The sequence below is a fragment of the Bombus bifarius genome, unplaced genomic scaffold (assembly GCF_011952205.1).
Source record: "Bombus bifarius isolate JDL3187 unplaced genomic scaffold, Bbif_JDL3187 scf7180000007966, whole genome shotgun sequence".
In the NCBI taxonomy this organism is placed as follows: Eukaryota; Metazoa; Arthropoda; class Insecta; order Hymenoptera; family Apidae; genus Bombus; species Bombus bifarius.
Genome location: NW_022884352.1, coordinates 3,889,798 through 3,917,615, shown reverse-complemented (window position 1 = coordinate 3,917,615; position 27,818 = coordinate 3,889,798). Strand labels below are relative to the sequence as shown.

Below are 27,818 nucleotides of genomic sequence, written 5' to 3'. Positions count from 1 at the left end.
CTGAGGTATTCAAGATATACATGTATATTCACAGAATGCCTCGTATGGTTAAAATAAATAGTACACTTTGAAAGAGATTCAAATGGAAAGCTAGTTCCTTGTTACAGGGTGAGTTATACAATAGCTGAACGAAAATCTTAAATTATGTACTGAATGGAAATATTTCAATTTTAGGAATGAATAGAAGGATGTTTGTTCAATTATATTAGGTCGAGCAACGAGTTTATTCGCATTTTTTAAAGAAGCACATGAAGATGTTATTACATTCATCGTACAATTTAAAATTTCTATTTTTTTCCTTTTTTTTTTTACTTACTAGAAAGTATTACAAATATCAAATTTTCCTGGGACGACTCTTAATTAGATTTTTTATTCGTTAATTAAAAAGAATACCTTGCTACTTTAAACACTACGTCGACATTTATACAATGGCTACAAGATATATTGACGCACCATTGTATTTTTCGCATAATTTAATCTTTCATATCACTACAAATATTTGACTATGAAAATGAATTGACTATGAAGTTCTATACTCGATATTTGAATCAAACTTTACACACTTTTAATTCCAGGTGTGGTTCAGCAATCGCAGAGCGCGACTACGAAAGCATGCAGGAAGCATAGTTCACTCGGTAGCAAACTTGCCATTGACTCCCTGTCAATATGCGAGCCACGAGCTTGCGCAAATACCACAGGTCCCTCAAATACCATCTGGAATAACGCAAGTTCCAACCACGTTGCACCATAGCCCAACGACGTTGCAACAAGCAAGCACCGCTGTTCATCAGGTTCCAGGAACCAATGCACAGATGTCAACCACCACTTCCGTGGCCCAAGTGCCTTCCACGATCGGTAGTGCCCTTCAAGGACACGCGGTGTCGATTTCGGGACATTTGAGTTCTTTACAAGGACACGCAATGCAACTTGGACAAGTACCGACGATTCAGCCTCCTGCGGCTCACGGGGCACCTACGACCCTCTCTCATAACCCTGGTGAGTTGTGTTATATTATGGAAATATTGAAATTTCGTTCTTCTTTTGGCAATATTATTTTTATTTACTATTTTTATTTATCGAGCCACTCCAAAGACAAATTGATCAATTCTATTTTTTATAATGTTCGCAATTTCACATTATCCATAATAGTCAGGTACGTACATGATTAGTAGAGTGCGAGAACCCGTGCAGGAACTCGACAATTTCAGCTGCCCGGTACTTGAATCGCAATTGGTTTGGTTGGCTTGGGGCTGTAATGAATTGAAAAAATCGTTTACGGATAGTACATAGTGAGTAATACGTGGTGCGAAAATTAAAATCACAGCGAATTAGATACAATTTTTTGTGAAAACTTCCAATTTTTATTATCATCTTTTTCTGTGCGCTTTTTATGATTGGTTGAAGAGTATCTTTGGAAATTTTCTCACAGCGATAACATGTACCTTGAATTGAACCACCTTCTTGGAAAAAGTGCAATACGTTTAACAAAAATTATAATTTATAAATTAATGTGTACAATCTTAAATCTGCTCGCATTCCGTGCAATTTTAATACTTGAGACACGATAATGAGCAACGACGATGACCCAATTTCAGGTAACACCGATTGGTCCAGGGCGCAACTCGGCTGGGGACAGTTCAATCACTTCCAAGGTGAATATACGTCGAGTCATTCGAGTCATCAACATTCCTCGCACGCGAGTCATGCTGGTACACCGTCTTCTGGTACCGGGAATTCTGCATCGGCGGCGGAATGGTACGACCAGGGCTACGATTATTCCCAACACGCTCAGTTGAACTATCATCGAAGCGTGGGCGGCATATTTTAACGGACGATGATTGCATGGGCATTAGTAAAAGTCAGTTAGGTATCGATCGACGTTTTATTGCGCATTATGGGTTTCGCCTTCTGGAGAACTTTCCGGTTCTCCATCTTCTTCTTCAATAATCCCTGTGAGTTTAGCAAGTTTGCTTTGTCTTTACTTTAGACAGTCGAGATATCTGAGAAATATAAATAAGGAAAATGGATAAAGGTGGATTTAGATATGTTCTGCTTGTCTCTTGTGGTCTTCGAGTTATATTGTACATTTTGTAAATAATGCAAGATAGAATGCGGCATTTACACTGTTGAGCAAGAGTTTTAAATCGCTGTACATTCCAAAGAATGACAAAGCTTTCAACAGAGTTCTTAATGAAGAGTAAGCAACGTGGCAATATGTTGGCACAATACGCATTTTAGTGCTGTATTAATATAACATTAATTGTAATATAGTTAGCAAATCCTATACAAACTGCATAAGCCGTATGAGCATCAAAGAATAATCTGTAAAATATAGAAAGAAATTATTTATTAAATTAATAGTTGTTTTATTTAAAAAATTAATATTTTGTATTTAACATCGTCCCTAAATTAGAGAAAAAGTGTGGTATAGGAAACATTGAAACGTTTTCAGTACAGGAATGCAATCGCTTATTAATTAGATGAAGAATAAAAATTAATGTTTGTATCGAAAAATTTCGTAAAAATTTCGAGATGTGTCTATTTTTGTAAATAAATCGATATATTTTTATATTTTTATTATTATACATAAGACATACACACGGAATGTTTTTTCTAGATGTGCAAAGAAAATAATTCTTATCGAATCCTTTCTTCTCTAAACATCCTTTACATTTTACGCCATTCTTCCCCCATATGAAATTCAAATTTTTTTGAGGCGGATAACCTAAATTGTAGAACAAAATATAAAGTTGCTTAACGATTAAAATTAAGGTAAGTTTCCATTCTTATTCGTAACCATGATTACAACTGAAACAATTGCACAAAATCTACGTAAGTAGATATCTTCATAAAATAAGCAAATTTATTTTACAAAGAAAGTGTAGCTCTACCATTCTACCGCTACGATATCTTTAGTCTTCTTAAATCCTATTCAAGTAGGCCACATGAATCACGTATGCTGCAGAAATGGATCAGCTCGTTATTCATACAGCGGAATTATTTAACAATGATTAAATACGGAAGTAACACAATACTAGAATAAGGTGCACATAATTTAGCAAAAATTATGTACCACCCGAGACATTTATTACACTTGCAACATCATGAAACGAGTTAATCTCCCTTAGAAGATTACTTTTAAAGTACTACGACATATCTTGAATACAGGGCGATTTAAAGGAAAGGAAAAGCCGTAAAATAGTATTCTCATAAATACGAAACATGATTCTGCCATAAATATACGAATCAACTGCATATTTAAAATAAAGAAAACACGATCTGCTATAATTAAAATAAATGAATTTTACATGAACGTATTTGACCGTAGGAAAGTACCGAAAAGAAAGGAAGAGATATCAATTGATGATACGACAAACAAGATCTTTATTACATCGTTTATTATTATCGTTTTATTGTCATCTCGTTTACTCGTTATTGTCTAGACAAACACATTGATACATTCTCATAAAATAGAAGGCGATCGAACAACGATACACGCTATCCGCATTAGTGATAAATCGTTGATATCGATCGACTTGTAATTACCACAATTCTTCCAGAGACCGCGCTTTTACATTTAACATACACGTATTACACAATGATCTATCGATAAGTACTGAAACATGTATCATGAACAAAAAGAAAGCTGAATTTTGCGTTATTACTATCGAGCCTGCAAGCCCTCAGCGCTATAAGATTTACAACGACTACTATTATACGTCGAAGATCGCGTCACGGCTTCCTGCATTTTTTCTTCTATTTGCGATCGTGAACCGCGGCTGTAGAAATATCGAACGAAAACTTGGAAAAGAATCTCCAACTTGCTCGGTGAACATCTCTCAATCGAACGATGAAATCCTTTCGGATACGGAAATGCTTCAGACCATCGAGTAATTCTATCTGATTGTTCGTTTCACTTACTACCATACGAATACATCTGTATTTTCGAAGTAAATGCACTGAACGTAAATAATGAAAACTAATGTTGTGTAAAACTGCTCGTTAAAAAGAAACAGTATGTGAAAAGTTTTAGATAGAATTTGTGAGCAATTTAGTAAATAATTTGAAAAAAATCCTAAATATTATTAAGACATATTTTACGTTGCAAAACAGATGTATCTAACGATAAGTAAGGTAGCTTCGCGAATCAGATCAGACATTAAGATTATTATTCTTAATATAACGTTATTGTCGCTGGTTATCGTCTAATTACATTAATTTTGGAGAAAAATATTTCTGAGAAAGTTTCTTAATGTTAATAGAAGTCGCAGGAGACATTAAAAGGTACACGTGATATGTTTAACCTAACCTAAACAGCATGAGAAATTAGTACGAAAGTAAAGAGTCGAGATTAGGTAAATATTATTAGAGCAACATACAATTTTCTAATATTTCTGGTAATTACACTTGCACGCCGTTAACATTACTCAGAAAGTAAATAAAATTCCTGCAAATGATAAGTATCTGTGCTGCCGTACAAGAAGGGGCCATTCGTTCTGTGTAAACATAATTTCTTTGTAGACTATAAAATACTAAACTAATAAAGCTACATGAACGAATGTGATATAAATTACTGCAATAATTGGTGTTTGCTAATCTATTGGCAACGTTTCGTAAAGAATTGAACGTCGCTCTGAATTTTATCTCGTATTGACTGCTATTTTCCCTTAAACGTACGCTTAGAGTATTAAGTTAGTAAGCACTAAATTAAATACAGTATATAAAGTCGTTACATGTATATATATATAAAACAGTACGTGTCAGACTATACGTCGATAGGAAGCGTAAATAATTCACTTTATAAAATCTTCGGTTGCTAGTGAAAATTAACAATACTATAATAGTTAGTCAATACTTCGAGCTAGTTAAACATTGATAGCCGTTTGAAGCACGAAAAAGCTTTCAAATGTAGCATTCCGTAATAATAAATACAGTACCAGTCATCCATCGCATATAATAGTTCTGCAAGTATCCACAGATTTGAGCTTCCATCGTTTAATCTCAACCGATACATTTGGATCGTAAGTAATCGCAACAGATTCCGCTAGATTGTTTAATTTTAGACTATCTTGTATTCTATCTCTTATATGAAAAGTAAAATAGAATAAAAATTAAACTCGAACATAGAAATTAAATAACTTAATGCAAATTCATTTACGATTCGATACCAGTTGAGAATTAAATCTACTTATTTCCCTGAATCTTTAGAAATGATTTTCATTCAGTAGTTCGTCAAAAACAAGCAATAACGCGCCCCATATACTTTTACTTGCCAAACACGATGATTCGAAAAGACATTTACCAGTGCCAGATAACTTCAAAATCAAGAGAAAAGTTACCAGCTAATAATCTCGTACCAGTTACAGATAAATATCGAAAGTTCTTCGAAAATAAATCTCGTTTCTCAAAGTATTTACGCATTTATAATCGTTATTCAATTTCAGAGATGTACGAGCAAAATTATGAACATAATGACTAATCCATCGATATTTATCGTGTGATATATAAGTAAAAAAGAGACTGTTTATGACGATTTGGATCGCAACGAGTAAGGAAGTTTTTCATGGAAATAATTATCCGTAGTCGGTAAGACGAGAAACCTTTTGAAGCCGTGTCGACAATCCCCATGCAAGGCTTGAACGGAGTGTTTCCTTGATTTGAAGTTAGGTCTTAGCGACCTTGTCGACGAGTTGGCGGAGTAGTCGGACGGGGGCCCATCTGCGGGATTCTCCCTAAAATACATGATTCAAAATTCGTGTCAAATCGCGAAACTATATTTTCTCTAGTTACACTGCAAGTTACTAGTCTATATAGCACATATAGTCTACATAGAATCATCGTTATTACGCTACACAGCGCTTAAACACTGATATCACTAAATACAGACTACGGTCACAAAAATGATACAAGCGAGTAGGAGGTGATTCCTTGCGTACAAATAAATCAAAAGTGGCAAATAAGTATTATCGAGAGATACTACTTATGCGATGTCTATCGCGTCTATTGTCTAAATGCTATAACAATAGTAATATGTACGCAACAAATTTCCAAGAAAGTTTATTTTACACTTTTGATTTAGTTTCGCATGAGGCATTACTTCCTGTCCAAACGTATCATTTTATCGACTGCGTCTCGTGTAACTGCCATATCTAAGGAAAAAACGAACACAATGGTAGGTCTTCGTTATGTTTGCATAACAGCTTGTGCCATCTATTAATTAGTCTCTGCATAAAAAATTCTACAGATATAAGCTTACAAAACACTCAAGTTGTTCGTTGATAGAAACGAAATTTCGATGAGCGAAGAAATTTGGCAGCAAAACACATATCTAATATTCAACACGTAACTACTTAACAGCAAAGACAGAGCAATGTTTTAGCGATAGAACTTCGAAATATTAGTAAAATCTCAAATACGCATCCGTATGAAATAACCTTAACACACTTTCCGAAACAAAAAAAAAAAATAAAAAAAGAGAGAAACATAAATTTTCTATTCGTAATAAAACATTGTCTGCCTACAGAATAAAGGACAAAGAATAGGGTAATCTATTGTGGTACCTATACTCGTTTCTTCTTCGACTAAAAGGAACATCGACAAGATCAAAACGTTACTTACACTTTACGATTTTAGAAAACGAGAAAGCGCTAAAATAAATACACATAGTAAATCAAATATATTCTCGTCGAAGTCACGTAAAAAGGTATGTTCTGCTTTTATAATATCCATCCTTTCCATTTTCCTGTGAAATTAATGTATCGATTATAAATCACCAATTATAGGTTAATACGAATCGAAGTTAGAAACGCTCGTTCAGATAGATGACCCTGTATACTGTATAGATATAGCAACGATAATTTAACAAAGGGCAACTCTAAAACTATGATCAAAGAACTACCTATTGACTATCGAGTAATAATGTTGTTATATCCCAGCCAATCTAAAACATCTACCACATCAGCGCTGTAAATTGGCCGTAGCACCGAGTACACAGTTCCATAACATCGATAAGTGCACCACATTGAGACACCTACATTGCAGTTGCTACTTAACTACCGTGAACGGTCCACGTGGAAGTAGAAGAAGTAGAAGCGGAGGATGGTATATCGGCGAACGTTTGGCGTAATATGGTCATCGCGTTTTCTACGATCCGCAGAATCTCCCTCTGCGAAATACTCGAATATTCCCAATGACTCGACGACTTGTTTCCCAACGATCGTTCTTTCGTTCCATTCTTTCTACACTTTTATTCGGCCGTAGACGTTCGCGACAGCATGACGAGGGGAGAATGGAGGACAGTACAAAGAGAAAGACGGAGAAAGACAACGACACAAAGAGACATAGGAGAGATATAGAGTAATTCAAAAAATACGATGGACCATCGGGAGAGACGAACCAGGTATTTCTCAAACTATCTGTTAAACTATCCGTCAGCTCCGCTTTGTTGTACAATGGGACGCGTCTGCAGATTTTCATTCATCGTATCTCTATAAAATTTTGTCAAAGCTCGATATTTCGTTATCTGATAAGACTAAGAATTATGGAATCGGTACGAATCTATTATTAGAGGAACTGCTTACATCGTGTTTGTAAAAGAATCTTTAACTACGTTTATTCGATCTACGATGATGATTTCAGAGCCAACTTAGGAAATCGATTTGATAAGATAATATAGCTATCGTTAAACCAATCCCTCGTAAAAGCGAGGGAGAAATCGGATCACAAGCCCAAATTTTGTACAGCTGCAAATTTTCTCCATCTACGTATGAATATATCGTGTAGTTACACGAAGATACATGAAGTTTAAAAAAAATTATTCGCTATACGGGGAAGTGTAATATCCAGTAAATCTTTTAAAATACATAAGTTTGAGATGTTTCTTTAACAACGAGGTCCATCTCTTCCGGAATTGCCCTAGAACGACTGAGCAGGTGAGAACCTAATGGTCTGACCTGCCATTCGGATACCGAAGTGAGCGCGAAAATCGCGCGACCCTCAAAGATGGAAGCCAACCAAGACGTGCCAGGGCCCCGATGTGTCTTTTACTCGCTTGAAACGTTTCCGGGTAGCCGAACTGGTCTACCTCTGGCTGCATCTCCGGTGCAGAACCTGTTTCTGACATTCACAGATAGCGCTCGATTTACGCTCGATCTCTGACTTTCACGTTCAACTACGTGGTTGACATGTCCATTCCCGACGACATGAAATACACTCGCTCGAACGGGTCGAGGTCTACTTTTATCGGGCTCTGAGTGCACAAGGATGCTTACGAGGGACATAGCGTGTCGTATTGCTGTTATTCGGTTGAAAAGTTAATTAATCTAGTCTGTCGTAAGGATGGAATGGACTATTTAATGGAAAAAGATACGAAATTGCTATTTGGTGTTTGAGAAACTATTTCTATTCTTAACACTTTGTTCAACTATTTTTCGAAAATACGAGTTGACGCGAATCATTTTCACTGTTTAAAGTAATTGTTAAATTACTTGACATATTAATACGGATAATCTACATTTTTCTTTTAAAGAAAAAGAAAATAATAAATTTCGCTCGAAGAATCAACAATCTCATCTTCCCACAAAGAGTTTCCTGGATACTCGAATCGAATTACAATTTTCACCCCCTAAACTTCCAACTTATTCCACAAAGAAGCAAATACATTTTACTCACCCATGAACCTCTTCTCTGCGTTCGGGTACTGTCCACTGAGCGCCTCCATCATCTCTTCGTAATCAAAACCGTTCGTATTTTGCATAACAGGCAGAGGATACTCGTCGGAGAAGTCAATCTGTCTCTTGGGTCTCCTAATGTTCGAATCGATTTTCGTCAAGGAATCGTTCAACTTTTCCTCCGCAGTCTCGTAATCGTTTCTCTGACTTTGTTCCAGGTTACTCAGCTCCTGAAGATCTAGCAGGTCGTTTCTCGCATTCGTTTCGTCCACCATCGATCTACCATGGCGGGAAAGAGCTCTCAGGATCACGCTTCCGGGCAAGAAAATTCCTCTCTTCAATGAAACTGGCCAAGCGGAATTTTTCGCCAGAGAAGCGATGCTTCTCTGGTTTCTAGCGGGAAAATCGCCTGTTCTGGCCAAGGAACCGACGTATCTTTTCCCATAAGGGAGTCCGTAGTCTCTGGCTACGGATGCCACGTTCCTTTTCCCGTTTTGAGGTAGAGTGAACGTTCTCGCCAAGGAAGCGACGTTCCTTTTTCCATTGTAAGGCAAAGTAGATTCCCGGTTGTTACTCTTGCTCTGGTCGTAGTCACGAACCAGGGACGCGATATTACGTCTACCAGGTGGCAACGCGAAATCCCGAGCTAATGCGCCGACATTTCGTTTTTCCATCTGGAAGTCTCGTGCGAAGGCCTGCAAATCTGAACGACCGCCAGAGAGGAGATAATCACGGGAGATTCCTGCGTCGTTTTGTCCTGGTTGCTCGCTGTTTGGAAAACGTTCAGTGAAGATTAACTCCGATTTTGTACATTGTGAAGTTCCTGACTTTTGGTTCATTCCGTTTATTTTTCGAATAACAAATGCTAAACAATTGATCAAAACTTCTAGGGGATTATTTATCCTTATTCTGATTTTCTAATTTCTGTTGTATTTTTCAAAGTACTTTCTCAACGATTAACTAGTTTCATTCTTTTTCAGATTCACAAGAATTACTATCAGTTCTGGATTTAAACATTCTTGAAATGTAACAACACCAAGTTATTGTAGTCTCTTCATTTGCGATTTCGTTCAAAATAATTTATGCATTAAGAAATGGAATAGCAGATATTAAGACAAAGGACAGAACAAAATTTAGGATAGAACAAACTAATGCTAAATACATACGTACTAAATACGATTGTACCTGGAAATTGCAGCCCTCTTTTCTTCGTCATCTTCATTTTCAGCAATACGATCCTGGATACTAATCGGTAGATCATCGTTTTTGGCCAACGTTGCGAGGCCTCTTTTCTGAGATTCAAGCAGGAACTCCCTCGCATCCATCTCGTCGCTATCGTCGAGCAAACGTCCTAGGAGATCCGGTAACTTCTGTGTTCTTCCATTGAGAATAATACTGAGATCGCCACGCATGACCGGATCCTTCAATAGTTGCAAATAAACGCGACCAGGTACGCAGATCTCCGTGTCGTCAGCCTCCTCGGTTAAAGCTCTCAGATGCGCCATGTCGTTACGACTTTTTGCATCCTGAGTTATTCTCGCTGTTCTAGAATAGGCGGCTAAATTCGAGCTGACTTCCGGATGACGCAACAGAGCCAGGAAGGCTGCTTTTGGCATGCATTGAGTGTTATCTTCATCCTGGCATGTCACCTGTAAATTTAAAACAGCGTTTGTTGAGCTCGATGGATTTGTTGGGAAGATAACTGTTTAAATACCTCTCCAATGGAAACTAAGTGGAAGTGGAAATTCAATGTCTTCTAGCGATAGAAATCAATTTTGATATAAATGTTAAAGCGTCGAAAAGGATAGTTTAATTTGTGGCGGCACGGGCCACGGAACTTTTCAACGGCTCCGGATGCAAAGCGCGACGCCGCCAAAGCGCAACACCGACGTGCCCAATGTACCATCGATATCTTCACACTCTTTCCGCCGAATTCTCGGAAGAGCATACACGTGCCAGCACTGGCGGCACATCTAATGAATGCACGCTAGTGGGGGATATCGATGGGCTACGAAGGGAAGAATCTGCGCGATCCGAAACAAAAGGGCAGGCAGTCTGTCTTGCTCCATTAAATGTGTAACTCCTCGGTACTATTTGCATAGCAACGCGTCGAATGATCTCTCGGTGTCTATCGTTATTTGTTAGTTGTTACCAGTTGTCTGTTAAGTGTAATTGTTAATTGTTAATTGTTAACTCTGATTGTTGATTAGTTCTAAATAAACTATTGTTCGTTAAAAACACCAAGAGTAGTTCCTTACGCACCTATCACCATACCACCTCAAATTAAACTATGCTTATCAAATAACACTAGAGCAATAATTTGTTCTATCTATTGTGACTTGGTAAGAATATGTTCGTTGTTCGAACGAGGAAATGACTGTTTTAATTGGAAACTTAAAAAGCTATTTTATCTTTCAGCATTAAAGATTTATATTGTGCGCCTATGTATCGTCGATAATTCTTTAAAATCAATTTTCTCGATAGGGAACCTTATAACAGGCAAGATTGATACTACTACGTGAAGTATAATAAGAAAATCCCGTTCACGATTATTCCATTATTACCTCGCCTTCGTTTATATCGGTTATAAGTAGTTGTAGCTTCAATATCGACGCTAATATGTATCGATTTTGCAGATATTGTAAATTGTTAGGAATATCGTATACCTTCTTAATCATCAAAAGAAAGCAAAATTAAATTCTAAGATCATTGTATAGATGAAAATAATTCTTGATTTTATGGCGTACCGAATAACATTTCCGTATTTAAATTTTAAATAATGTATTGATTAGTTGCACAACTGTGATTAATCAACCTTGAATAAACTGTGTATTCAATTTATTTCCAGCAAAGCCTGGTGTTTCAGATATTCCATAGACTGTACTATCGTTTTTGGAATTTATCAATAGCTTTCATAAAGTCAAAGAATTTATCAATCCATTCGATTCGAGAGCCAGTTTTGAACTCTGGCCATTGGTTTGATTAGAAGCAGGCAACCATTTCGACATAACAAATAAAGCAATTGTTGTAAACAAATTCTGATATATTATTCAAAAAGATTAGTTTAATCGCACATACAAAATTGGAAAAATCAGTCCATTATAAAACCGCATAATAACATGCATAACGTGTTACTGAAAGCTTATTTTACGCTTGGTATCGCATGAACGATCTATCTTGGGAAACTAAATAATTTCTAACTGGATAACGGATATCCATAATATGCATAAAGATTGCCCGAGTAAACCTCGTATTTTATGCAGTGCAGCTAGAAAAGTTTGCGACCGTTTATTCGATGAGAGGAAAACTTGGATTTTTTAACGGAAAAAATATGAATAAGTGATGCTTCCAACAAGAGAAAGTTCAGTCCTTAGAAGACAAAATTCTGCCTTTATATGTTTCTTTCTCAAGCGTGCAAAAGAAGATAAATATTGTTTGAGAAGAAAGCAGATTGTTTTACTCCAACAAAATAAAGGTATCATAAACTATTATAACAGAACATTTGCTACAGTATCGTCGCTCCTCCTACTCTGAAATTATTTCGCTTTTACCTTCCAATCGTCATAGCTTGAATGTGAATACAATTTGTATTCTACACCCACACAGGCTAAATTTAATTATATAGTTTTAAGGGCCACTATTCAAATACGCAAGCAAATTAATATGAGGTGGAATATTGGAATAAGATGGAAACACGAAAACTTAAACTTGAATTTATTGCGATAAAATAACGTCGCACAAGCGAGACGAAAATTGTAGAAATTATATTTCGTTGGTGTAGCATAAAACTTTCGAGACGAATATTCTCGATGTAATTAATTAACGAAGAAATAAATTAAACAGTTGACACACGTTCGTGAACTTGGCAAGTGTCATAATCTGACATTTAATATTTGATGGAATGCTACAGGAAAAAAGGCCAAGGAATCAGCGAGAATTTTTCAATTCTAATTCATAGTCGAAACGAGGAAATTAATTAATCGGCGCGCGCGTGATGCGTGAAATAGTGGACAGATGCGTCGTAATTAAACAGGTTCGTCGTGTCATCAAAAATTAATTTGGTTTGTCACTAATTAAAGAACATATCATTTGAACGCAGATTTCATCATGCACGATGCTATTCTGTTATTTACGTGAGATTGATCGCATAAATGATATTTTGTGGAAAATTTAAAATAAATGGTTAGCTAAAATTCCAAAAAGTTTTACATATGTATGTAATATGATATATATGTCGGAGATGAAAGAACACCGGAGCCTTTGGAATTTTGGATAATCCCGCAACATTGTAACCTAGAGTCTACTATAGCTGTAATTGAACAATTGTAGTTATTCAACCCGATTGTAATTGTTCGAGAGTCGTGATAATGAGCTTGGGCTCGAGGCGACAGTCAGTCGCCGAACGTAGCCGCGGTCACGGGATGAACGCTTTGTCTAACAAAGGTATGGAGTAATTCTATAGCTCTCCTTAAAAGAAATATTCGTGGCGACACGCGACAGTAAACATTCCAACGGTTTCTGTCCTGTGGCTCGCCACACGCAGACCCTATTCTTCGAGTAAGATGATTGCCAGATGTCGATGCGTCTCCGCAGTACATGTTCGGCTAGCTCGAGGGCCCGTTATAAATCTTAAGGTTTAGTTAACTAAAGTCCTTCAAACAGACAAACAGTCTTTGTCCCAACTACGGGAAGATAGGGGAGACATATTTTTCAACGAGCGGCGTCTCCCACTAGCAACTTTCCCTCGAGGGCGGCTAGCATCTTTTTCTAACCACCGATATGGAGATTGATCAATTAGCAACGCCAATTTCCCTTACTTTCTGAACGAAGGCTTTTCTCGACGAATCCGATGATCTCGTGTCCTTAGACACACCCCATTATAGTTTTCCTCTGTGGCATGATCGGGACGGGAAAGACGTTCTTTCTCGCGATCTCATTGATGAAAGGAGTAACTCTTTACGACCAGTGAATATTACGCGTCCGACTTAGATTTTGTGAGTACGTTCATCTATCATCCCGTCGACCGCGGATTCGTTATTGAACCTAGGATCATTGTCATTAGTTTCTCGAGCACCTAACTACCGCGGTTACTTGTCCGGTTCTATAATAATCGTATTTGCACTAGTCAATGTCTTCTCCATTGCATAACGACAACGTGTAACCCAAACGAAGATTCGTTTCACGCCCCTAACCCTAATTCTAATGTAAACCCGACATATATATAATGTATATATATCATAATATGTATGTACAGTTTTCTATGGTAAGTTTTTAAATATTTTCGTGAGTCAGAATATATTCTCACGCATTGTATCTGAGGAATTTACTAATTTGTATGCTATATGATATGTTCTAGCATCTTCCAAGAATTCGTCGGTTCGAATACGTTCGACTTCCCGTGAAGCTAAACATCCCCACCCCAATACGAATGTTAGACGAAACCACAGCGCGGGCATCATTCGATTGTCGAAAATCGTGGCGTCAAGACGTATCGATCGACGCTTGAGATCATTAACTACGTAATACATTCCCAATGCTATTCTTCTACGTTTATATGCTACTATTAGGTTTGTTTTATTAATACGCATTCATTTATTAATTTATTGAACATTATTGTAACAAAATTAAATATACTGTCAAGTTCTTTTTTGTTTTTTATTCTTCGATTGTACATTTGACTATTATAGTTATCAATAGCTCGTACTATTTACTTTTGAGACAGATTTTGTACTCGTATATTGTTTCGTTTCAATATAATTGGTTTTCGTATTGTACATTTGTTTCCTTTCGCACAGATTATTGGTTAATAGAGAGATCGACATGAAAGAAACAGGAATTCAAAATATAGAGGCTGTGATAATTAACGTTTAATTTAGCGGAAGCAGTCTTCTCGTGTTCATATTGCTCTCCGGATTACTGGTAATATTTAGTTATTAATACAATTATTCATTCCATGATACATAACTTTATAACGTATAATTGATATGTCATAGCTGAATAATGGATAATCTATAGCTTGTTAAGAATACTAAGATGAAATTATAAAAGATTATAAAAATTAATTTGCTATTACGAGTATATTAAATTATTTGTCTGTCCCAAATAAATTAAAGCAGAAGATTTCACACGAGATTCTAAACAGTTCAACAGAGTAGATTTGCTTAACAAACGTCTGAGCTTAAACTAGATACACTAGATTTCGTTATATTCGCTAGAAATTGAAATAACTAACATTCTAAATTGAGCTCAGTTTACAGATTAGGAAAAAAGGACCATGGGCTTCCAACTTATACCTTGCGAACGAATTTTCTATAGTAGCTTCATCTCCTGACTTTTTTAAATATGTAACTTTTATTATTCTCATAAAGAGGTCGCTATTACACCGGGATCACTTTTGATATGCAACACAATCGACACTGTTTTTAAGAACAATTTGTAATATTTCACATTTTCTTAAAGGTTTTTTACAACCTCCACTTTTTCCCGTTCTCTGGAGAGGATCTAATCTGTAATTAAATGAGTGCTTCAAAAGCCAAGAATGTAAGTAACTTGCATGTTGTATTTCAATTCTAAAAAGATCAACTTCTCTCATTATTTCGCATATTCCAAATAATTAACACTGCCTTTAATAATAATTTATGATATTCGTGTTTTGTTAAAGATTTTTCACAATCTCTACTTCCACCATGGGACTCGACGGTTTTTACTTGATAACCGCTTTTCAGATGACTTTTCGTATATCACACCATCGATAACAACGAACTTCACGTCTAATCGTAAGTCGCATGCATTTCTGTACCTCCTGTCAGTTAATCATGTCGTAGGATGAAAGATTCGATTCGACACGAGTGACTGGTAGTATTACATAGAAATTAAAAAAATTTTAGAATTTAAGATGAGATTGACGATTGATATTTTATATTAATTTGAGTATCTCGGATTGAAAATATGTTTACCATAATAAACTTTTAAAATGAAAATTAATATACTGTGCAAGGAACTTCGCGACAAGCAAATTTCGGAATCAAAGAAACAAGATTCGAACATTGCTCTTGTTATTTTATTTACATTAATATTTAGCTTTGAATAAAATATTTTATTATTGCATCTGATATTTGCATTGAATCTTAAACAGTTTTTTAATAAATATATTTGTCGTTAATTTGAGGCCAGTCGTCGTTGTCGTTCAGGCCAGTTCTTAAAAGACATATTTCACTTCTTCTCTATTCTAAACTTTTTTCTGCATTCTAGATTTTCATGCGAATAAAAATGTTAAATATTAAAGGAAAATTTCAGACAAAGAGAAATATTATTTGATAATTCATTTGGATGTTCGTATTTCATCCGATCAAGATCCATTTAATTAATAGTAAGGTTTCCTCAGAACCTGTCAAATCAGATACGATAAGCATGTTCTCTAATTTGACATATTCTATTGAGCAAACTAGTTTAACAAAGCTCAGTAACACTAATCCAACCTCATAATCGTGAACAATGTAAATACGTCTATTATTTAAAACATTTAAAACTTAATACACGAAAAGAATGTGCAAAACATTAAGGTGACATTATATATCTACCTCCAATATTAAAATAAAATAAATTTCTGTCAGTTTAGTCGATATAGTATCCTTGTTAAATTCGTTTTGGTTTACTTCTGCAAACTTTCTGCCAACTTTCTGCAAATTTGTTGCATGTATCCTATTGCTGTCGTGGTAGTACTAATATCCATTTGTCGAGAAAGTACTTGAGAAATATAATAACGGAAGATGATATTTGCGTACTATATTTAATTATATTTAATTGTGAGGGAAACAGTGAAATAAACACACGTAACTTCACGCCTTCTGGCAGGTGCAGACATTTTATGAAGTTGGGACAAATGTCGAGGACGTTAACTGCGTATCGTGAAACTAAACAGCAATTTCGTGCAGCCGAGTTGCTCGATATTACACGAACTTCATTATACGCCAACCCACAATGAAGCAAAAGTATTTATCACACTAAAAGTATGAGAAATCGACAACAAGATGATAATTCATAGCAAAATCTATTCGAAATTAGTTACATAACGTTCTTACTATATCTTTTTTAATAGTAAAACACATAACATATTGTATATTCTCATATCAATATTTAAAGTTAATAGTTTACATTCAGATTTATTCCAATTATTATTAAATAAAAATTGAAATGTTATTCGCGGATTAAACAAAAAGAAGAACAACTGTTCTACCTTCGTTCTATTTTAATTGCTCGTTTATTTGTTTATCAGAATAAAATTATCGCAAATACTTCAGTTCATTGATTTAGATATCATTTCAAAAACAAACATATTGCAATTAAAATACGCATTAGGAAAATAAAATAAAAAGTAAAAAATGGAAAATTTCTACCGTGTAATTCAAATGGAATTCATCTGTCAATTTCCTTTATTTTTTAAGTGACGATCAATTCTCGGAAAGCTTAATTTTCTTTCAACTCTTATCTTGCTACTGTTTGCCGTGGATTATTTTCAATGGTCTTTCACGCACCATTGTTCTTGATTGTATTTTCTTATCTCTCACTTGACTTACATTTCAATGAAAGACTGTCAGTCTTTAATTGCTAACAAATCATTGTTGTTCCTTAAAATACTGAACGCATACTTCTAGTAAAGCTTACGATTAATTTTCCAGATCTAAAGCCACAAAATTACCTACTTGAATTTCTTGATGGCTCGTAACGTCGAATAACGAAGATGTGATCATTGTATTATAGTAGATGTATTTTGATAATTCAGTACAACTATTCTCTTTCCGTCATTTGTAACAAGCATACTTCACCTTATTAGCTGCGCATTGTTACACGACTAATATAAATAATTAAAAACCTCGTCAATATCTTACGAAACTTGAACAAGTTATGCATAATGCATATCAATGAATTCGCTGCATATCAAACGAATATTCTATGCATCTGATACACTATGCAATGCTATTGAAATGTTGATCTCCTCTCTATGCCACATTTTACGTACCTATCTGATTAGCCGAAACACAGTATCGAATTTGCCGTGTTTCAAAATCAATTCTCATCGGTAAACATGAATTTCAAACTTAAGAGCGAGATAGCAGATTCACATAAATGCTAGAGTACCATAGTAGAAACGTTTTAACTTGAGAAGCAAATTCTAAATTCTAATATATTTTCGTTTACTTAAGAATTATCATGCGTATCATATGCACGTCATTTTGACAATATTAAGGGGAAACCACTGTTGACGTTAGCTTGCAGTAGGTATTGTCGCCGATAATCAAGAGCGTGTCTCATTAAATCTACCCTCGTCTCACCCCTTTTCTTCGTACACGTTTAACAACGTTGCCCTTGGTCGCGTAGATTAAATTGCATTCCTAAAGCGACGCTCGACTGGCATTTAAAAATTAAACGAATATTTCAACGAATTACCTAATTAAACCACCATATAATAACTTAAGCGCAACTGTGTACTTTGTAATTGTGCTTTAAGCTATTGTCTTCGCAATTTAGTCCAATTCCACGAAGTAGCTTCATTACTGTTCAACAGATTACGTCGCGTCATGTTCATTATTCGACTCTTGTAGATAACAGAACACACAATTTTGAGTATTCGTTATAACAGTCAGATATTTCTCCGCGAATATTTATACTTTTATATTTTTATAAAATATGAGTTATTAAAGATTTTAAGAATAATATTTTAAAAATAGTATTAAAAATAAAATTCCATAAGTTGGTCACAAAGGGTTTCGCAAAATTTATTACAAGCCTCGTATTCATCTCGTCAAAGTCAACAAGAATCTATACAGCCCTAATATTTCGTGTATTTAGAAATGACAAGAATGTCAATTCGTCAAAGAGCGAAATTCTAAAGCGCGTTCTTTGAATATCTAAACCCCAAAGACGATGACTCCTTACTTTTCAATCTCGTTTCAACAGGATAAACTTTTAAAGTTTCTGTAATTTCGTGGCTTGCCCCTGAGTTATTTCAGTCACCGGGTTTCTCGTTCCGTTACATAAATCAAGAACGATCTCAGAGAAAGCCCGGCAAAATTAACCGAGCGAAAATCATCCCTGTCAAAGGAAACAGCCAATTCCATTGATCGAGATATATTTATTTTCCTTGGGAAAGAAGAATTAAACTGAATTTCTCTTATCTGTTTTATTTTTATATATCGTAACAAAAATAAATCCATCAAAGTAATAATAATTAAAAAAATAAATTATGTATGGGTTCCAGTAGCTATTTTTACACGGTTCTGTTTAAATGACTTCTTATCAATTTTTTTCATACTACGAGAGACAAAAAGCTTATTATTATTTATTATTTGGGTAATAGGCGGATTACAAATATAAGTAAGAATATAGAGAGGCGAAAAGTTACTTTTACCTTATTACGTGGGAATATTAATTATCAAAAAGTATCATTATTAATTTCTTTATATAAGTATTGCCATGTCTGCATTGAGAATCTCTCATTGCCTACTCCTTAAAATCTCAGAAATCGTAAAATACAAAAAGTACAGAAATAAAAATAATAAAGCATTTTTAAATCACCAAGGAAGTTGTATCGCAAGTTGATCCATTCGTAAAATTTTAAATTGGTTCCGAAGTCGGTATGGATTTCGCGGTATGAAACTTGTCCGATTAGAATTTACCGACAGAGGGACAGGAAATCGTTTGGACAACTGAAGCGACAAGTGACAAAGCGTTTTCCAATTTACCGGAACGAGTTTCGATAACAGCCACTCGAGAGACATAGTTCCTTCCTTCGTAGAAGAAACTGCGCAAACATTTCGCATCCTCCGCGCGCGTCTTTTTTTTACGTGCAATTGCATATATTCTACGTGTGTAACTGTCTCTCTATTTTACCGACTTGCGAGCATTTCGTATCGCAACTTATCACGTGGTCTCGCAGAAGAAATCGTTCGAAGAATACGCCTATCGCAAATCGATTTAATACTCCTGTAAACCTGCAACCCGCCTATCGACTCTGTAATATTGCGAATGAGATTATGCTCGACACGGGTAAAATAAGATCGTGTCAATGATATGTAAAGAAAGAGGATTTCTTTCATGTTACTCTTTATTAAATTACGCGAGAATTTTCCGTGACATTAGAAGATTTATTTATATAAATGAATATATAAAATGCGTAGAAGTGTAAGAAGAAGATCCTTACAGATTTTTAGTTCTATGCTATGTAACTTAATTTTATTTGTTTTCAAATTAAAATATAATTTCTAAATTGTGGATGTTTCTTTTTGGAACGATCAAAATTGCAAAAATGTACAGATTGATGTAGAAAAATATATAAAATATCCAAAGTATGGCACTCGTTGTAATAGTCGAGAGGAATTTTTACTTAAGTTTTACATAATAGTAGCAGCAGCAGAGTTTATTTTTAGCCTAGTGGAATAAAAAGAACTCGATTCATAATTATCTTCTGTATCGCCTTGCATTCTCACTTAGTCATCTATACGCACGTCCATTCGTTCACAGACACAATCTTATTTTACCCTTATTTTCCTATTACATATTATCTATTGTCTATCATCTGTCTAACTATTAACCATATTATATATTATACAATATTTTCCAAAATATAGTTTCTGTATAACTTCCCTTCTTTTCATTTAGAATGTAACAAATGATAGGAACAAAATGTTATAAATAAAATATATTAATCATGACTATAGGGACGCCGCGTGTTGTCACCTGATGTGAATCGTATTGCTCTTGTATCGTGATTTATTCTTGTCACTTGCACCAACCTCACAGACTAACCGAGAAAATATCGACAAAATCGTTTGAATAACGTTCCTCACAGTAACATATGTGCACGTATAATTAAAGACCTATCAGCCAAATTTCTATGCTTCGACAAATATTTTAAACTGTAGTCTGATAACGTCGCATGCAAATACTACAGAAGATTGGCGTTCGTATTTCTTCCCTTACAGAAATTAATCTTTGTCCTCTAATTAATTACTAGCTTGCGTGTATTTAATTAAAATCGAATTACACACAGTTACAGTAGCATTTTTCATCGTTTTTACGATTACAGGTATTGAATTTTAAAACTCTGTGCGGTAGTCAATTTTCTAAAAATAATGTCATAACTTTTTTGTTTTTTTGTTTTTTGTTTCTTATGAGAAATATCTTAAATTTTCCGAGGCTGGACACATACTTTAATTTCATAAGAGCTAACTCGAAAGATTTCGATCGGACACTACAGTTGCTGAAATTTTTAAAACGTACCGATCTCTTGCAAATATTAAAAAAGCTCAGTTTATAATTCTACCTGATAGTAATAGCGATTATTGATAATCTATAACCTGTTATAGTGATTGATGCGGCTGTAAACGACGAGTTAGAAAAATACATGAAAGTGAATTGTCTAAAAGCAATTTTCCAAATCTTGCCGATCGACAAATCGCAAACAAGACAACGAATAAAGAACGTTCGATGCAAATAATCTATTTCCGCAAGGCAATTTGCCAATTCCCCCGCTAACGAGCTCCGATCCTAGTCCATCTTCGTTCCCAAGCATGTTCAAAATCGCAATGGTTAAAGATGGAAATATCATTCGTTGTGTTTCACTCAACAGGGTTTCATCAAGGTTTCCACGCGAATCACATTTCTCCGCTTATCGCATGTAAACCGACAGTGACGTTTGCAAAGGGGAAAAAAAAGGATCAGCTGAAAGGAAGGGATGGATCATGGATGACGATGTAGCAAGGACAGGTCCGCACCTTCAATGGTTGCTCGTTCGTGCGAAAACCCCACGGACGAAAAGCACGACGAGCCAGTTTCGCACATAATCCGGCGAAAGAGATGTGACCTTTTCGTTATCGTTTGATTCCCGGAACACGACAGTCGAGGTCAACGAGAATCTGCTCAGTTGGACCATTTTCGGCACTCCGGTACATGGCGAGGGTTGCTTCGTGGAAAATATTTCCGCTCACCGGAAATCGTAAATCGTCCGATACGCGGAATACCGACTCCAATATGCGCAAAGCTCGACGAAATCACTGTGACATGGAATTTCGAAGAAATTGTTCTACGCGATTTTGAACGGGCTAAAAGTGATGTGGATTAATGGCAGCAGCCCTCGAGTGGGTGGAAGCAAATGTTCCAATGAAAAGGTCATTCGAATTCGGTTTTATTCTTCTTGTAACGCGCTTGTCATTATTTATGATTTAGTTATTTCAATGAAAGATCCGGGAAAAAGGAATTGCGATTATTTGGTGGGAAACTTCTAACCGTTTGGAAGTAAGATTGATCGTTTTGGGATACGAAAATAATTTTGGATGTGAGCGTAGACGTGAACAATTATTAGTCGACGACTCGATACTATGATTGATTAACCGGTAAAATTGCAATTCGTTTGCGAAATTTTTATACCGAAGTTTTGATCTAGTTTTGATCGAATTGTTTGGCTCTTAAACGATGTTAGAAAAGACAATTATTATCCAACATATCTGACGACAGTTGCGCGCATAAAAATTCATCTAGATCGCCGACTTTAATTAACTTGTCCACTATTGACTTCCAATCGATATTCATATGATATTCCTCGTTTAGAAAATACATTCCGAATCTATCGGTATACTTCTGCTTTTTTCCACAATATTGGATTTCATTCTTATTCGTTTCTATTCATTCTTAATGACAAAAGCTGCTAATGGAATTTGTAGAAAATATTCTTACGCGCATGCATTACCAACTGTGAAATATGCGTTTAAGTTAAACAATTAAATTGTTATTCAAGTACTCGAGTAGATGTTACGCCAGTTGCCACCGGTAGCATTATCTTTGATCAACCATGTTTTCAAATGTGTATTCCACTCTCTTGTGGACTCTCATCGCGCTTTCACGAGACGGAAATTACTGATCGTCGATAAAAGCCAGCGCGATGTCTTGAAGAAGGTCCTCATCGCGGATCACACTTGAATTTGCACTTTGATAAACTTCGTACGCTTTACCATTTCCCGTGCGAATGCCAAATGTTCTGGATTGTGTGTCGTGAAATGTCGGTCGGTAGTAACTACGTATTTATACCACCTGAATATTTGCTGCTAGATACCACGAAAAGTTTGCAAGAAGAGGTTTGAGAATTTTGAGAAACTTGAAGAAAAGAATATTCTGTTTCGCTTAATCTTTCGTATTGCGAGTATCTTTACGACAAAACTAATTGATCTCTGTGAGAAAAGTAAACGAGCATTTGGTGTTTTCTATTCGCAAATTTAAGAAATTGGACGAAATATATAATTTTAATTGTTGATTCTTTCACTTAACTTTAAAAAACATACTTTAACTTTGAAAAACGTACATCTTTATCGAGTTCGATCTTCTCAAAAGCAGAACTTCGTTTCACTAACTTTTTGTCCATAATGTCGAACAAATCTATCGTTTCGTTATACAGTAATTTTTCCATCGAATTATAATGTCGTTCGTGTCTCGAAACCAATAAGATTACTCAATTAAAATCAATCCACGACACACGATTCAATAGAACGTTTGTTAAACATGAGATGGCAACTATGAAATAGTAGAAAATATAATGAAAACCAGATTCAGCTAATGATCGAATGACTAGTGAACACGTTGTCCCGGTTTATTTCCAAAGGATATTCGGAATGTAAATGAAGCTGGGCGCGTGTCATCCACAGGTCGCGGTGAATAAAAGAGACAATGAATAACCACTCTCGAAAACTAATTAAATTTCCTGCAAGGATAACGCGTTTCCTTGCTGGCAATTGCCCCTGCTCGACGCGTAAAACGAGCAAGAACGATAGTAAAACTACCTCGAACGATACCTATTTACGCTATTTTTCCTATTAATTGCGCAATGAATATAATACATTACCACGCAAGCACATTTTTACTGAATCGATTATTTGGCGTACAGTAGGAAAATAATAACAAGAAGGTAAATAATTTTGAAATAACAACGAGACTCTGTTACAAAGGTTAAAAATAATGTTCTCTAGAGGATGATCTTTTCTTTGATACTATTAATATCAGTTAATATGAAAGAATCGATAGAAGAGAAACTAAACAACTCCGAGAGAAAAGGTACAGATAAAGGATAAATTGGACATGAAGAACAAGATGATGCAGAAATAAAGATGCTTGCCGATGGCCTTAGAGAACTTTAAGACGAATCAGCGACAGTATCGACGTTCTATACAAATTTGCACGGTGAAATTAAAAAACTTGCTGCATCGAGAAAGTTGTCGCGATCTTGGGAAAATTTCGCTACTTTGTGACAAATAAAACTTGGCGATGAATGGAGTTGGGAATTGCCTAGAGTAAAGAACAATGGCGTTCTCGAATGGACCATTGTGTAAGAAATCGATAGCTTTTTACTATTTCTTTTTATCTCGTAATCACAGCGAAATTATACGCGTGTTACATCACGCCTTTAGAAAAGTCTTCTTTTCTTATGTCCATGAATAAAAATAGGTATTCTAGACACAGGGTATATTAGAAATTATTTATATGCGAAAATGGATAGAATTGTTCGTGGGAAAGTAAATTGGAAATGGCAATTTTTAACTACGAGACTTTGTTTTCGAGGAAACCGACCGAAGCGTGGAAGAACAGTCTCGTCGTAAGCGATTTGTTCAAATTTATGAAACTTTTTACTTAACACGATGTTAAAGTTTTAGATACGTGTTCGAGAACTTGTCGCGGTGTAACTTCTTACGCAAAGAGGAGAAAAAGTCCGAGTATAGTATCTTAATTAATTTTATGTAAAATTGTAAGTTTCATTCGAATTCTGACTACACGAACTTATACATTATCTCAAATTAACAAAGTATCGATGTAGCGTCGTAGAAAGATTGATAGAAGGAGCGTACAGTTTAAAAATTCAAAATACTTTATATAATTTCCTTTCTATCGTAAATAATTATTTCATTGAAAGCACGTGCATCCTTCAACAAGTATACTGCTCGTTATTTAGTAAAAGATCGCATAAAAATATCGCGCAATATCTATAATTCATATTCTTTATGATCGATCGATTTAGTTACGTGATCTTTATTGTACACCATCCAAACATCGATGGTCATGATTTACGCCCTCGAGCATCGAATAAATGATTCTGACGATGATTAAAAACCGTGGATTTTTCGGACGATAGGTACCACGCTTCTATCTGTTTTCTTTCACACGTGTAGCTAATATTTGTCCCTTCTTTTTCATCGTATAGATGACATAGATTTTAATTAAAAACGTATTGCATGATCTGTTATAATTTAATCTCGAAGAAAGTAGTAGATTTTTAAAACCGATTTTTACTTCCATATCTGCTGACCGATTGTATTTTATTGATACAACGAACTACTGATTTCGTATTTACGAATTATTGATTTCTTCTTTCATGTTAAATTAACGCAATGGCAAAAAAAGATAATATAATGGAGAATAAATAGTATTTAATTTACGCATTTTTTATTTGAAATCAAATTTCCGTATATCGAAGAATAAGACTGTTGGTATCGTTCATGACTAAGATGTTCGTATCGTTCATGAATAAGATAAAGATATGTACGTAGCATTATTGGTTTCTCCCATTTATCAGAACACGTCAAATTGACACAAGGAAACGAGGGTTAGATTCATATATAAGGAGAAGGCAACATAAATATTTGCGGAAAAAATTGCACATTTATATGATACATGTATATGATATACGATACTTAACGTTTTATATCGAATCAGTTATAAGAAAAATTGCAACAAATGTTTATGCAATTGAATCGTTCGGTGTTCTCGTCGAATGTATGTTTCTATATTTCTAAAATGAATTAATCTTTTAATTAGAATAATTAAAGAAATTTTTAGGACACATCAAAGATTACTTGTAATTTCTCGAGTAAAATGAATCTCTATACTTTATCCGTGTTATCCATCGTTTTACCTCCCTTGAAACGTGCCTTTTATTACTCAGATCGGATCACAGAAAAACTTGCGAATTAAACCCTTCGGCAAAGAAACGCACTAATTAATGAAGCTTTTTAAGGAAATGATATTCCGAATATTCAATGAATCTTATAACGCCAATTATGACGTACGGTTATCAAGCATTCTATCACCAAAGAATCGACCGATTTATTAAAAGATTTCCATACTCGCTTACTGTTGCCAATCCAATATAATATTTTTCCCATGACGTTTGGACAATTTTCGTAGAAAAATATGTCGCATGATTTTAATTAGACGTTAAATTAATATTATAAGAACGTGTTAGAATTATTTAGGAATCGTATAGATTTTGAAAGTGCAGTTATTGCTAGATTTATATGCTGCGATTAGAACAATTGCGAATCAGTGAACTGTATTGCGATTCACAATCTATCAACGTAATAATAATCTATTATAGTCGATATCAGTCATCTTAACCCCCGTATCAATGTTATAGTATATCAATTGACATGTTAACTATGTATATGCTTGCCATCATAATCATGAGGAATGATTACTATCAAGTTTCTGCGATTTCTTCCCAAATGGTGAACTATCTAATCAACCAGATATAATATAATTTCAATTAAAGATGAAAAATTCTTTAATCGATCGCTGTGGCAAGAGGGAAATCGTTCACGCGGACAAGTCAGAATAAGATTACCAATTTTCAACTACGGAATTTAATTATTACCAGAACATGCGATTCGATCTCTATAGTTCCGTATTTCGAGCGCTAATCCATTTGATCAAGATATTCCCTTTGTTGCGAAATTGGGATCGCATTTTGAGAGCGTTAATTACCCAACCATCAAATTTCAAGCGATCTAAAATTTTTAATAAGCACTGGTACTCTATGAAGAAGTTCTCGTGTTCTGTACGCTCGTTAATTTCAACGTTTCCGAATCATTTGAATAATTATTTCTTTCTCTTTGTTATTAATTTCTATAAAAGATATATTTGTATAAAAGATGTAACTCAAAAACATTGGAAAAATTGTGTTGCATAAAAATAACAAATTTCTTGAAAGTATGTAAACTTCTGAATTAATTTAATACAAAATTAAATATATGTATATTAACGTACGTATTGATAATTTATTTTACAAGTAAAAATTGTTATTTTAGCGAATCTTTTCCACTGATGTCCGATATTCGAAGAATTATTAAATTCTATTGAATATTTTGAAATATAGTTTTTTGCGATCTTTTAAATTTTCGTTTAACGTTGCAGTTCGTTAAATATTATTCGCTCTTAACGATTATGTTACTTCTACAAAATTCTTTTCCCAGCATATTTCTACAGAATTTGATTTTTCCTGAATCGTAATAATTCTAAAAATTTGCTTATTCCCGTAATGTTACTACTACATTAATAAAGTAGCAAAATGCAACAAGAATGTTGAAACTATGTCATTGTATCCTATAGAAGAAAAAAGTAAAAATATGTTTTATTAAATTTTACAAGAAAAATATGAAAGTCCCTTTATGAACCTTGCGTAAATGAAATTTTTTACTCCACAAATAAAAATCGCAGCACGCAATCAGCTTAAGGTATTCCTTTCTGAGTCTGAAAGGATACGTTACCTTAAGAAATTGAAAAATTAGAAAACTGCTAGCCATCAAAATATCGCGTAAAAGATCCACTTTAAAATCCAACAAACCCATGGTTACGTTTATTGCCATTTTTTAACTGAACACATTTGCGTTACTTTACGATCTTCGTTCGATTAAACCACGCTCGAACGATTACAAACCCCATCGTGGACAAACTAACGAACGAGAATACCAAAGAAGCTACCAACGACTCTACATATTCCGTTCGTAACGAAATCCCAGTAATTTTACAGTGACTTCGTCTTTCTCTCGATTTCTCGCAACTTTGCTCGCCACCTGACGCTAAACACGTACAAAAAGAAAAGTTGCCCGCTAAGTACCTTAAGTAAGTACTTTGCGACGAAACGACCGAATGGCACGGAGTGGAAAGGGGAAAAATCATAAACTCACCAAAGGAAGACGGATCTCGTTGACGACGAAGATGTAGAGCAAGAGGCTGACAAGGTGGTTTCCGGTCAGACCCATTTCGTAAACTTTGTCACAGTGTCCTTCCAACGCGGTTCGCCAAATCTGAATACCGGCTATGTACGCGGCCGCT

General features: G+C 35.1%; 2 protein-coding genes and 1 long non-coding RNA gene across 5 annotated transcripts in view; 2 read left to right on the top strand and 1 right to left on the bottom strand.

The window, feature by feature from the left end:
- Nucleotides 1–2,010, top strand: part of LOC117206804 (protein gooseberry-neuro-like) — a 28,153-nt gene extending 26,143 nt beyond the window's left edge. The window contains exons 5-6 of the mRNA XM_033446454.1: nt 576–996; nt 1,596–2,010. Coding sequence (XP_033302345.1) covers nt 576–996; nt 1,596–1,828 — 654 coding nt within the window. The 3' untranslated portion in view covers nt 1,829–2,010. The remainder of the gene's footprint in view (nt 1–575; nt 997–1,595) is intronic.
- A 1,354-nt stretch (nt 2,011–3,364) lies between these two features.
- LOC117205105 (neuropeptide-like 1) lies at nt 3,365–27,818 on the bottom strand. Of its 3 annotated transcripts, none has more exons than XM_033443198.1 (5): nt 27,671–27,818; nt 9,855–10,318; nt 8,671–9,437; nt 7,953–8,115; nt 3,365–5,732 (listed from the first exon to the last, which is right to left on the bottom strand). In XM_033443198.1, the coding sequence occupies exons 1-5, from the start codon at nt 27,743–27,745 to the stop codon at nt 5,525–5,527; spliced, it is 1,677 nt and encodes a 558-aa protein (XP_033299089.1). In that variant the 5' UTR covers nt 27,746–27,818; the 3' UTR covers nt 3,365–5,524. The 3 variants fall into 3 exon arrangements, with proteins under 3 accessions (XP_033299089.1, XP_033299098.1, XP_033299108.1); XM_033443207.1 differs by having other exon boundaries at nt 7,953–8,109; XM_033443217.1 differs by lacking the exon at nt 7,953–8,115 and having other exon boundaries at nt 5,615–5,732.
- Nucleotides 14,112–15,209, top strand: LOC117205120. The gene is made up of 3 exons (XR_004487184.1): nt 14,112–14,236; nt 14,465–14,588; nt 15,129–15,209. It is a non-coding gene; the product is annotated as an uncharacterized LOC117205120 (long non-coding RNA).